This window comes from Sycon ciliatum, chromosome 6, assembly GCF_964019385.1.
Source record: "Sycon ciliatum chromosome 6, ocSycCili1.1, whole genome shotgun sequence".
Taxonomy (NCBI): domain Eukaryota; kingdom Metazoa; phylum Porifera; class Calcarea; order Leucosolenida; family Sycettidae; genus Sycon; species Sycon ciliatum.
Genome location: NC_088648.1, coordinates 512644 through 525782, shown reverse-complemented (window position 1 = coordinate 525782; position 13139 = coordinate 512644). Strand labels below are relative to the sequence as shown.

The following is a 13139-nucleotide window of genomic DNA, read 5'->3' as shown; positions in this document are numbered from 1 at the left end:
AACCAACGACAACACCACAGAGTAGAAGAGAAGATACAAGAACACCTTTGTTTTCCTACAGGCTCGTACTGAACTAAAGCTAGAAAGTAGAAGGTTCACTCCAGGAAGTAGGATTTTGTAGACTAGGCTGGGAAGGGAACAACTAACTTTCGCTGGATGCACAGATGCCTTCCTTTGTTATGCAGACAAACCTCTGCCTCTGGCCTCAAGGTCTAAAGTCGAAAGGTCAGGTCATGACCTGAACCAGCCACTAACTACAGTGCCGGCAAGGGGGTCGGATTTCAGTTGCCAGCACTGTACATTGTACCAAGAGTCCATATGATAGGGTTATGGACTCTTGATTGTACTGTTGACTTGTGGACATGGAAATCCAGTCGCACGTCTAGCGGCCCCAGGGTGCTGGTCATGCAGCCGTGGATCAGCTGTAACAGTCCAACTAACTACTTCAGTAGTCATTCTTGGAATAAGCAATGATCCTTGCCATAATGCATTCTTATATACATGAACAAGCAATGATGGACATAACACCTAACAGCAGCAGCGTGATAATAGCAGGTGATAAGTGTATCCTATTCCTAGTGTTAGTAGTAACAGTGAATCTGTTACATAAGCGGTAAGCGGTACACACATGCATTTTATCAAGAGTCCATAACCCATGGGTTATGGACTCTTGATTTTATGCGCTGCACTTAGCCTGCAGTGCGCTAATCGCATCGGATCAACATGTGCCCTGCACGCAGCGTTCTGTACGCGCCGAGGGCGCCGGCCCCGGTCAATCGACCGGATTTCCATGTCCATGTAAAAATGTATGTGCGGTTAGGCAGTGCGAAAACCGACACACTCTGCACGATCTGATGTCATGGGTGATGTACCGGTACAGTACTACAGACCACAACTTTTTTTGGCACAGGTCATGACGGATGATCGATCGTAACGATCGATACGACGTGACGTTACAGCATCTAGACTCGAGCTACAATGTAGATTACTAATTCGACTCTACTCTCCAGGCTAGATCATGATGCTGCACTTCTTTCAATCTTCAAGGAGGCAGCAACTGCCGCAGTGACCATGGTCACCACTCTGCATCGAGCAGAGATGGCTCACAATACATTGCGACAGTAAGGCGCAAGATCAGCGCTGGAGGTCTCTCCAGCCGAGAGTGGTGGACTACGATCAAACGTGCTGGTGCAGTGGTGGCCATGGCAGCCGCTCCTCGGAGATCCCGACCTTGACCCAGGTCAACAGTGTCGAAGTCAGGCAGAGTGCAGCGAAATCTGAGGCTGTTGGAAAGTTCTTCTCATCAAAGTGCAGTTTGGGTACGGATGACTTGCAGGCAGACGCGCTCCCACCACGCACCAGTTTGTCGCCGCTTAGATACGCCACACAGTGCACTTCCCACCTTGTGCGGTCGAGCGCGAGCTCAGAAAGGGCTTCCCGGGGGGGGGGGGGGGGGGGGGGGCTGCAAAAGCCACAGGACCAGATGGCCTGCCTGGCCGAGTCTTGCAGGAGTGCAGCAAGGAACTTTCAGTCCCTGTGTCGAAACTGTTCGCGAAGTCCTTTCGGGCAGGACGCCAGCCTACCCTATGCCATGGAAGACTGCCATGGTTGTACCCGTCCACAAGAAGAAATCGAAATCTGATGTGAGCAACTACAGACCTATCTCACTCCTCCCCATCTTGTCCAAGGTGATGGAGGCTATCGTCAACCGTGCCCTCAGTAAATTCCTTGAGTCAAACAATATCCTCTCCCAGAGCCAGTATGGGTTCCGCAACAGACTTGGCACCCAGGATATCCTCACCCTATTGAATTCGCAGTGGGGCAGGGTGGCCGCAAGCGGTGGTGCAGTAAGGGTGATCGCAGTGGATGTGGCTGGTGCGTTTGACCGTGTCTCGCACACCGGAGTGCTCCACAAGGCAGAGTGCTATGGCGTAGCTGGTCACCTGCTTGGCTGGCTCCGCGACTACCTGAGCAACCGGAACCTAACCGCAGCTGTTGGTGGGGAGCTATCTCAGCCCTGCCCGGTGAGAGCTGGCGTCCCCCAGGGCAGCATCCTGGGACCGACACTGTTCATCCTGTACACAAATGACGCCGATGACCATCACCTTCCTGGAATGGACCTCGCAGCATATGCCGACGACACTACGCTCTTCAACTTCATCACCTCAAGAGTGACCATACCTGGCAGCTCTGCTATCATGCAACAGGGTGTGGATGCACTGTCTCGCTGGGGCGTGGAGTGGAAAATCAAGTTTGAGCCCTCCAAGACCCAAGCCATGACAATCGCACATCATCGCCAGCCTTGGCAGCTCCCGGGAACCACTTTCGACGCTACGCCAGTCAGCGAAGCAGGCCACCTGAAGCTCCTGGGGGTCACCTTCGACTCCCAGCTGACATATGCGCAGCACATCCGCACGATCCGCTCCAGAGCACAGCAACGCCTAGGCTTCCTGCGGAAGGCCTCTGCTATCCTAGAGCCCCCTGGCCGACTCCGAGCCTACAATGGGTTTGTCCGCCCTGTGCTGGAGTACTGTCCCCTGGTCTGGCTTGGTGCGCCACCCTCACACTTGGCCAAGCTAGACCAGATCCAGCGATGAGCCATCCACATCATCGGATCGGGCTCCTGGCTCCCTAGTCTATCTCTGCGGCGGACAGTGGCCTCGCTTGCATACTTGTACAAGCTGTTCTGCATGGATGCGGACAGCCCGCTAAAGAAGATCCTCCCCCTGGTGCCCAACGTCGACCTCAGGACATACAGCCCACACACATGTCTGCTCAGCCTACGCACCCACACCAGCTATCGACTAACCTGCCAGCATGCACCCGAAACAGCTGTCTTCGCGCATTTCCTGCCAGCGCTGTGCAGACATGGAACGCTCTGCCCCAAAGCATACTGCTGAGACCCCACACCTGGAGGGCCTGCAAGCCTTTAAGTGCCATGTCCACCGTCACCTCCAGCTGCACCACTGGAGCTGGGCGACTGAGAGCCTCTAGCAGACCTCTCACACCCACCTCAGCCGTAGTGCACACACCGCGTCTGAGACAGTGTCTTCTTTTGCTAGCTTATATACTCTCCCTCGCTCTATGTTGTGACACAGTAGCTCCCTTGTTCATGTAATAACTGGTCCACTGTAACAATTATGACTTTGCTGGTCAAATAGCTGAGGCTGCAGTCACCTCACCAATCATCTCATATTTTCAATGTTCCTTTTATTTTACTTTAACAATTTCGCAACCTCTCTCTCTCTCTCTCTCTCTCTCTCTCTCTCTCTCTCTCTCTCTCTCTCGCTCTCCCTCCCCCACCCACTTTTGGTGCGTCTAGGTGGCAATGAAGTCGAGACCCTAGATCGGCGGAGCTCCTTAAACCTCACCACCACTGCCACGATTCAGGTTGTGCGTGCTTCCCCTAGCTGCATCTCATGTTTGGCATTTAAGTGGTCTTTGTAAAAAGAAAAGAAAAAAAAGAGCTAGCTACCCGTAGGGGTGTATCATGGTGTGTGTAGCTGACTGACATGATCATGTTTGTTATGTAGTCCTTGTACATGAAGGAGTAGAATGATCTACTGACTACTGAGTCTGTACTGAGTACTGCACTATAAATAATTACTTTTGAGTACTGCACTGCCTAAAAGGCCCTAATGGTACGTGGTGCCCGTAGGCGTAGGTCTACTGCACTGGACCATAGCATCATGTCCTGACTGCGAGATAAGAAGGAGACACGCTACTCACGACACAAGCTCGGCTGAGTCTGATCTGTGCACTGGTAGTAGTGGTCTACATGTATGCACTTTTAATACTATGGGCCTTATGGCTACTATTATACCATGCATACTACACTATGCTATGCCGGGGTAGTATGGAGTGTTGTCTTTACTTCACCGAGTCCGTGCTGCAGACTGTAGTGGCAGTGCTGACTACACTCTACAGACATGATGTGGATGATTGTGGTGCTGGTGCATGTGTGTAAACCATGCATGGCAGACTGTAGATCTACGCACATGCATGCTGCTTGATACAGTACTTGTGCTCATCGTCCTTTTCTAGATTTCAGTCGTGTATGATTGTAGTGTTTTTACTTCCAATGGAAACTCTCTCTTGGTGAAGGCCAAGGGAAAAGCCGGCCACGATGGACGAGGACTCATGGGCTCGTCGCCGAGATTATAGTAGGCGCCGTGAGACGCTGCAACATTCCGACCAGCTGGTGCGCGTTTACGGTGAGCCAGAGGATCATGAGCTGCGAGCGAGCGCTAGCGTCGAACGGGAGGCGGCAGGTCGCGACAATGTGCGCAACTACCGTCACTACCACATCGGACAGGCCGAATGCTTGGAGGAAGTCGTCGACAATGACTTCGACGACGACGACCACGACGACGCAGTGTCTCAAATTACGATTCATACGCACTCGTCGCTCATGGCCCCCAGTATGGACAATAACCCGGGCAGTGAACTTGATGATGTTCGTGAGTGCGTAGCTAGGAATATCTTCCTGCCGTATTTGTTTGTAAACATTCACCACTTCACTCCTTTGTTGATCGCTATTAGTATTACCCAGAAAAGACAAGGTGCGTGCATGTGTGCATGCAATAAATTTCCTATCGGTTTCGTAGCTTGCAATCGCCAGGTGTAGCTGCCAACCCAAGCTAAAATCCAAAACGGTGTCAATCGATTTCTAGTTTCTGCTTCGTGTAATTGATGTGTGCTGAGACTTTTCATGGCCACTTCATGCCGCCCATACAATTACAAATTACCGCCATTAGTTACACTCGCTACGACGTTCGTTCTGTACGTAGTCGTATGTCTACTCAGTGTAGCGCTCTGCCCTGTTTGCCTCGAGTCTTGTATGATCGCGGTGATGCTCGCGCTGTTCCACACCGCTCTCATGTGGGTGTGAGTGAGGAAATGGCGACCTTGGGCCTGGGTTGGTTGTTCGGTTTCTCTTTCACATCTTATCGCCAAAGGATCGCTGAAAACTGAGTTTTTTTCCTGTAGTCAGCTGTGTGATACATCCCCAGTCGGCGGCGCGCGTCGATATGGACTATCTCGACCCAGTCAGGCTGAGTCAGCCTCGTATTCGTAATCGTGATGACATGTTTGGGGGAGTAGATCTGCTGCTAGTATGCGTCGTGCACGCGTGGTAGCTGTCAGGCCGTGTTGACTGTTCTTAGTGTTGAGCGATCTTTTTATTTTATTTTTGCTGGTGTCGTGGGGACAGTGGGGTACGGGTGCTCTCTATAGATCTAGCGAGTATGTCTGGTACTTTCAAGACTTTTTTTACTGCTGACTCTTTTTGTAGTTGTAACTTGTAGTTGTAGCACTGTGGAAGCGGGCGGATTCTCAGCGGAACTTGTCCTTCCATCGCGGCCCTTTTGAAGTGTGCGCTAGAGGAGCGGTGTTGAAGCGCACCCTGCGCCAGAAACAGGTGTCGTGCACAGCGCGACCAGAAAAAATGAGTAATGGAATAGGCAAGCGGAAGGTGTTTGTGGCGAAAACATGCTCGATCCGTACATAAGAAGTGGCCGCTCAATTTGCGGTCACTTCTTGCACATCACTCTATCAGCCCTCTCACTTTTGATTGGGTTAGCAAACGTTATTATGACATGATGTGGTTGATTTTTTCGTGATATCTTGCACATACATGCCATCATGTACATCGTGTACATTGTGCATACAATTAGTTGATACAACAACACAATTATGTAGTGTAAAAATAATAATGTAGTGTAAATGTAGACAAGGTTGTGGCTGCATTCACAACATGTACAGTACTCAGTAGAACGCCGATTATCCGCACGTCAACTATCCAGATGATCGATTATCCGGATAGCCTGGTCGGGCCAGATAGCCTGGTCGGGCCGGATAGCTTGGTCGGGCTGGACAATCAAAAAATTCAAATTAGCAGCTTTTCGAGGTTTTTGTTGATTTTCCCCACTTGGAGCACCATTCATTGAAGTGATGTACAAGATGTATCACAGCAGGTTGGAGCTTTTTTATTTTTTTAATGTATGACGATAGTGTCGTTTGAGGAGCTGGAGTGCGCCTAGTTACTGCTCTACAGTACTGTCCGGCGTCGAAGAACGGCCAGGCTAGAATTTCACGAATTTCTAAAAACGGTGTAGGCTGAATGTTTTGCAGATAAGAACGGAAACCGTGAGAAACACTATAACATACACTCGGATGTATAACTCTGCATAACTGTACCATGTAAGACTGTGCCATGGAATAACTCTGCATAACTGTACCATGCATAACTGTACATGTAAGACTGTACCATGGAATAAGAACGGAACTGCTGTGTTCACTAAGGGGCCATCCGTAAATATAGATATTTATTCCCGTAGCTATGCAAAAGACGTTACAGTAGACTCGTACGCCCAAGAACGTGGCGCCCAAGAACGTCCAGGCTGGAAATCTAAGAACGCCCCAGCCTGGATTTAAGAACGAACTCCAAGATTTTTAAGAACGCGACATTTTTCCTCCATCAGTTCATGATCTTGTCCGAGTACACGAAAAACAAGTCTGCAACCACAAACTCTTGTCGGGTCTTCGCGAAAACATCACCCAGTACAGTGCAACGCTACATACTACACGTGCATGTAAAGTGTACAACCGGTACATGTAGCGCAAAGTGCATTGTACATAAGCGTCACGGGTCATGTTGGACGTGTAAGAACGCGAAATAAGAACGTAGCCTGGGGCGCTGAAAAATAAGAACTACTGCTTACTTTGCTAGGCTGGCTGGCCAAGGCTGGCCCTGTGAAACCGCGTTCTTGGGCGCACGAGTCTACTGTACTTCAGTATCGTCTGGCGCTAGCCAGGGTCCACACAGCTTAAATTTCGTGTTTGTTTGTTTGTTTGTGCCATCGGTATGCCTGGCGCTATCCCGTACCTGTCCCGTACCGTACCATCAAGATGTGTATCTGTTTGTTTGTGCCGTCGGCATGCCTGGCGCTATCCCGTACCGTACCATCAAAGACAGCTGGGCATGGCCACACTATTCAAATAGGCCTTTCAAATGCAAGATCATAACGTGAAGCAACTTGGAAGAATGAGTATGTATGCGAAGTGTATCGGGGGAATGCATGCATGGCGATAGTGTATCGGGGGAATGCATGCATGGCGATAGTGTATCGGGGGAATGCATGCATGGCGATAGTGTATCGGGGGAATGCATGCATGGCGATAGTGTATCGGGGGAATGCATGCAGCATGGCGATAGTGTATCGGGGGAATGCATGCATGGCGATAGTGTATCGGGGGAATGCATGCATGGCGATAGTGTATCGGGGGAATGCATGCATGGCGATAGTGTATCGGGGAAATGCATGCATGGCGATAGTGTATCGGGGGAATGCATGCATGGCGATAGTGTATCGGGGGAATGCGGCATGGCGATAGTGTATCGGGGGAATGCATGCGGCATGGCGATAGTGTATCGGGGGAATGCATGCATGGCGATAGTGTATCGGGGGAATGCATGCGGCATGGCGATAGTGTATCGGGGGAATGCATGCATGGCGATAGTGTATCGGGGGAATGCATGCGGCATGGCGATAGTGTATCGGGGGAATGCATGCGGCATGGCGATAGTGTATCGGGGGAATGCATGCGGCATGGCGATAGTGTATCGGGGGAATGCATGCGGCATGGCGATAGTGTATCGGGGGAACGCATGCGGCATGGCGATAGTGTATCGGGGGAATGCATGCATGGCCATAGTGTATCGGGGGAACGCATGCGGCATGGCGATATTGTATCGGGGGAATGCATGCATGGCGATAGTGTATCGGGGGAATGCATGCGGCATGGCGATAGTGTATCGGGGGAATGCATGCGGCATGGCGATAGTGTATCGGGGGAATGCATGCGGCATGGCGATAGTGTATCGGGGGAATGCATGCATGGTGCGCGATAGTGCGGGTTCCAATCCTACGTTACTAGTATGTCTTGAAAATAAAATAGGAGAAATGAAAAATTTATAACATCCCTATCCTTTTTTTGCCTACGTCATCAAGGTGGCAGACTGTAAGAGAAGAGTACCACGCGTAGGCGAATGAATGCTTCGCGTACACTCATTTCGTTGTCAGCAAGTCATTGAGGTGCTTCACCACTGGTACAGAGTACTACAGTAGTAGAGACGATGATGATAACTCAGTAGTACTTGTCTTTGCCGCCCGGTGGTGCTGCATGCCGATAATGCAGTCATCATCCATCATGCAGTGCGCCTTTGGCTAGAACCCTGCAGTACACTCAAATGCCTCTTATCCGGACGTCTCAGATACGGGCACGTCTCACGTCTCTCTACCGGGCACCTTCAGCTTGAGTTCCTATAGTACAAATGCTTCGAATTATTTGGTTTCTTTTACTTTTTCCCTGTATGTGGACTGAGTGCTTATTTTTCACTGCCAGCCTATGTAAGTAGATGAGTTATCCTGAGATACGGGCAGTGCCCGGTCCCAAGGTGCCCGGATAAGAGACGTCTGAGTGTATGTTGATCGGCGGCAGTGCTCTTGACTACCACCATGATCGGTTGGCAGAGCCCCGGAGCACTGTTTCCAACACAGTGCATCCTCCGCCTTGTAACATGCTGTCAACAGATCAACATGTACTTGTACTTACTTGTACTTGCTCACTGCCAAAACTGGTCACATGGGTCTCCCTAGGAGAGAGACCACTGAGGTGTGGTGAGCCCATAAGTGGGATCATTTCAAGTCCACCCTAGTTTGGGGATTTCAGGGGGTGTCGGCCGCTGGGTGGTTCAATGGCCAATTGAGTCATCTTTCCAAGATTCAAAATGTTAATCTATCAAACAAGGCTGTACCTACACAGTCTGTATCGCATATTGATCGCCTTTTGCCAACCTTACAGACTAGGAGGTTGGCGGCTATAGTAATATACCGACTAGAGTAATATACCGACTAGAGTGATCAATTTCTCAAATTTATTTTCACTGTTTTGCAACATTTTCTTCAATGGCCGAGAGCTCTGTCGCACCCTGTAATAGTAATAATACCGGCTATAGTGATATACCGACTAGAGTAGTAATATACCGACTAGAGTAGTAATATACCGACTAGAGTAGTAATATACCGACTAGAGTGATCAATTTCTCAAATTCATTTTCATTTCCCACAACTAAGAGTATACACAGTTATCGCGTATAGTAATAATCGTCTATAGTAATAATTATATAATATTATAGTGATAATCGTCTATAGTTATATCACGCCTATAGTGATATTTTTTTCGTATGCTATTCTTCCAGCTGCAATCTATTTCATGATGAAACAGTTGACAGATGCGTGGAATCCATTATTTGGGAGACATGCGACCTGTATTATTATTTTTATTTTATTTTTGAAAGGATTGGGAGAACTTCAAATTCAAAGGAACAGTAGGGGAAGTGAACTGCCTGAAAAGAGAAAAAAACCGCCAGACCCACCAGGACTCGAACCCGGGACCTTGCTTGTCATGAGCAATGCTCTAACCACTGAGCTATGGGACCGGGCTGAACCTAGAAGGCGCTGACAATTTTTATTTTTATTATTATTATTATTATTATTAGTGATCAAATTCATATTTCCGAAGACCTCTATTACATTATTTCTGAAGACCTTTATTACATTATTTTCACATCGGTTGTAGTGATTGATGTAAAATCAAGTGGTGTTAGAGGAGAACAGGGTGTTACTTCTTTGTGCAGAACTTGCCCAGTGTTTTTTGGTAAGTTCTGCTTGTGCAAGTTGACCGAATATGGACTGACAATGCACGTATCACATTCTTGTTCATGGGCCGGTGAAGGGTAGGTATCATCAGTCTTCGGTCCTTGAAATGAACTCTCTTTTCCCTTTCTTTTCTCGATTGTGTAATGTTCAGATGGGGAAGCTGAGAATACCAATCGCGAGGTAAGCTAACGTCTTCTTAGAGCGACCTACGTTATAATGTGTGTGTGTGTGTGTCCCCAGAGTTTGGGGGATTTCAGGGGGCGTCGGCCATTGGGCGGTTCAATAGTCAATTGAGTCATCTTTCCAAGACTCCTTTTGAGTCTCTCTCCCCTCTCCCAGGGAGACCCACGTGACCAGTTTTGGCAGTGAGCAACACGTACAAGTTAGTACAAGTGTGTGTGTGTGTGTGTGTGTGTGTGTGTGTGTGCTTGCATGCTTGCGTGTGTGTGCGTTTGCACGCACACACACACACACACACACACACACCTCACCTCAGACCTGCCCATCGCAGAAGCAATGATAGCGAACAGCTATATTTAGACATAGTAACTAGTGCTGGGATTACACCATTCAACAGCTTGCAAGGCTGATGAATTGACGGTGGCGGTCACACACACACACACACACACACACACACACACACACACACACACACACACACACACACACACACACACTCTCTCTCTCTCTCTCTCTCTCTCTCTCTCTCTCTCTCTCCTAGCTAGTTTGCTTGGTGGGTACACTTATGCCAGATAGTGTTTGGTCTGTTGCTAACGAGCTTGGCTGCTTGAAGGTGTATTGTTGTACCCGCCACCTTTGTTGGTTTCAGAGTTCGTATACTTTCTATTTGAAGTATACATGCCTGTTAACCATGGACTACTTCTGGCTAGATTAATTCTTGTGTAATCAATGTTGTTAGTGAACTTATATCCTATCCACTCTGATTTTGCCACCCACACTGGTAGCAAGTATTACCTTCACTGGGGGCAGGGGTAACTGCAGTTGGATCCCAGGACGGATACCCTGATGCCGTCAATCTTTTTTCTGCACCTTGTCCTCGCCCACTTACTGAGGTGTAGTGAGCCCATAATAGGCATCATTTCCAAGTCCACCCATAGTTCGGAGATTTCAGGGGGTGTCGGCCGTTGGGCGGTTCAGTAGCCAATTGAGTCATCTTTCCAAGATTCCTTTTGAGTCTCCCTCCCCTCCCCCGGAGAGATCCACGTGACCAGTTTTGGCAGTGAGCAAGTACAAGTATGTGTGTGTGTATGTGTGTTTATATTTGTGCGTGGGTGTGTCTTTACCTTTCCATGTGTATGTGTTTGTGTGTATATGTGTCTCTCTCTCCATGTGTGTGTGTGCATGTGTGTGCGCATGTGTGTGTGTGTGCATGTGTGTGTGTGCATGTGTGTGTGTGCATGTGTGTGCGCATACACACATGCACGCATGCATGTGCACGTGCACGTACGCCGTCTCTACCACACAGGTCCTGGTGAAAGCAGTCAAGAATCTTCTTCGCTCTAACGTTGGCCCAGACGTAGACGCAGAGTGGGTTGTGAGGGAGCTCGACCGGAATGGAGTCCGTCTCGGCGAGGTCTATAGTTTATTTTCAAGACTTGAAAGCAAGGGTAAACACCTTACGGCTCACAACTTGGTAGCTGCCTTGCTACAGGAGAATGGATCCCACAACAGTCCACAGCACGTTAATAGTCGCATAGCTGGCGGACAGAACACGGCAGCGACGTCGTTCCGCGATGCAGATAGCACCACAGGTGATGTCAGTCCCCGCAGCTCTGTGCCACCGCCACCGTTGCCAGCTGGTCTACAACGACCACCCCATGCCTGGTCAACTGCTGCTGCTGCTACTGCCGCTGCTTCTACACGGTATGGACTACCGGATGCTAGAGCACACGCACCAGCAACCAATGCATCTCCTGCACCAGCGGCTATGAGATCACATGCACCAGCACCCGTGGTATCACATCCACTGGCGACTATAGCGTCAGACACGACGGCGGGGATCACGTTTGGTGCAAGGTCTGGGCGTATGGCTCCACCATGGGGGGACAATCGGCATGGCAACCGCCATGGTAACCAGTACAGTGCAGCAGTGCATGAAGATCAGCTAAGTCTCACCTCACCAAGGATGGCTAGTCATACCGGGCTAGCGGCTAGCTCTCACTATGCCAAGAATAGCAGCGGTAGTGGTGGCAGCAGTAGTGCACATCTAGCCAACAGCTATTCCGGACCCACAAGTGTCCGGCAAGCACAACAATGGGTACTGGAGGATATGCAGGCACAACGACAACGTGGTCAGTTCAGTCTGTCCACTGAGGTGCTGGGATCGGGATCCGGGCACCCACCCAACTCTCACAGCGCCAAAGACTCCAGGGCTGGATTTCGAGAACACGCTTCTGCCACGGGTGGCCACCACCAGCCTCAGATAGCAAACACTGTTGTTATGGCAGCGGGAAGCATGCTGCCACAGCAGCAGCAGCCGCAGCAGCAGCAGCAGCAGCCGTATCCTACAACACCGCCTGACAACGAGTATCGGTATCTGCATCCGCCGAATCGGCCATGGCCAGGACATGTTCATCATCATCATCAGCAGCAGCAGCAGCAGCAGTCATCCACGGAGCATTCAAGTGTATCAGACAGGTTGCAGCAGCCACCACAGCCGTGGACTCAAGAACCGACATCGTCATCATCTGATCGGCCGCGGTATTTGCCCTTGGGGTAAGTCCTAGTGCTCCCGCACCCTCATTGCCGTACAGTATGGGGCAGGGGCATAGGTCACTCTCACTGTGGTACAGTATGGGGCAGGGGCAAAGGTCACTCTCACTGGGGCACAGTATGGGACAGGGGCATAGGTCACTCTCACTGGGGTACAGTATGGGACAGGGGCATAGGTCACTCTCACTGTGGTACAGTATGGGGCAGGGGCATAGGTCACTCTCACTGTGGTACAGTATGGGGCAGGGGCATAGGTCACTCTCACTGGGGTACAGTATGGGACAGGGGCATAGGTCACTCTCACTGTGGTACAGTATGGGACAGGGGCATAGGTCACTCTCACTGGGGTACAGCATGGGGCAGGGGCATATGTCACTCTCACTGGGGTACAGTATGGGCCAGAGGCATAGGTCACTCTCACTGTGGTACAGTATGGGGCAGGGGCATAGGTCACTCTCACTGTGGTACAGTATGGGGCAGGGGCATAGCTCACTCTCACTGGGGTACAGTATGGGGCAGGGGCATAGCTCACTCTCACTGGGGTACAGTATGGGGCAGAGGCATAGGTCACTCTCACTGGGGTACAGTATTGGGCAGGGGCATAGGTCACTCTCACTGGGGTACAGTATGGGGCAGGGGCATAGGTCACTCTCACTGGGGTACAGTATGGGGCAGGGGCATAGC

General features: G+C 50.2%; 1 protein-coding gene across 1 annotated transcript in view; it reads left to right on the top strand.

Moving 5' to 3' along the window:
• The first annotated feature begins 3946 nt into the window (after window positions 1-3946).
• The window catches only part of LOC135819038 (homeotic protein female sterile-like), a 22534-nt gene continuing 13341 nt past the window's right edge, over window positions 3947-13139 (top strand). Inside the window, exons 1-3 of the mRNA XM_065332187.1 lie at window positions 3947-4460; window positions 9874-9902; window positions 11209-12458. Coding sequence (XP_065188259.1) covers window positions 4127-4460; window positions 9874-9902; window positions 11209-12458 — 1613 coding nt within the window. The 5' untranslated portion in view covers window positions 3947-4126. The remainder of the gene's footprint in view (window positions 4461-9873; window positions 9903-11208; window positions 12459-13139) is intronic.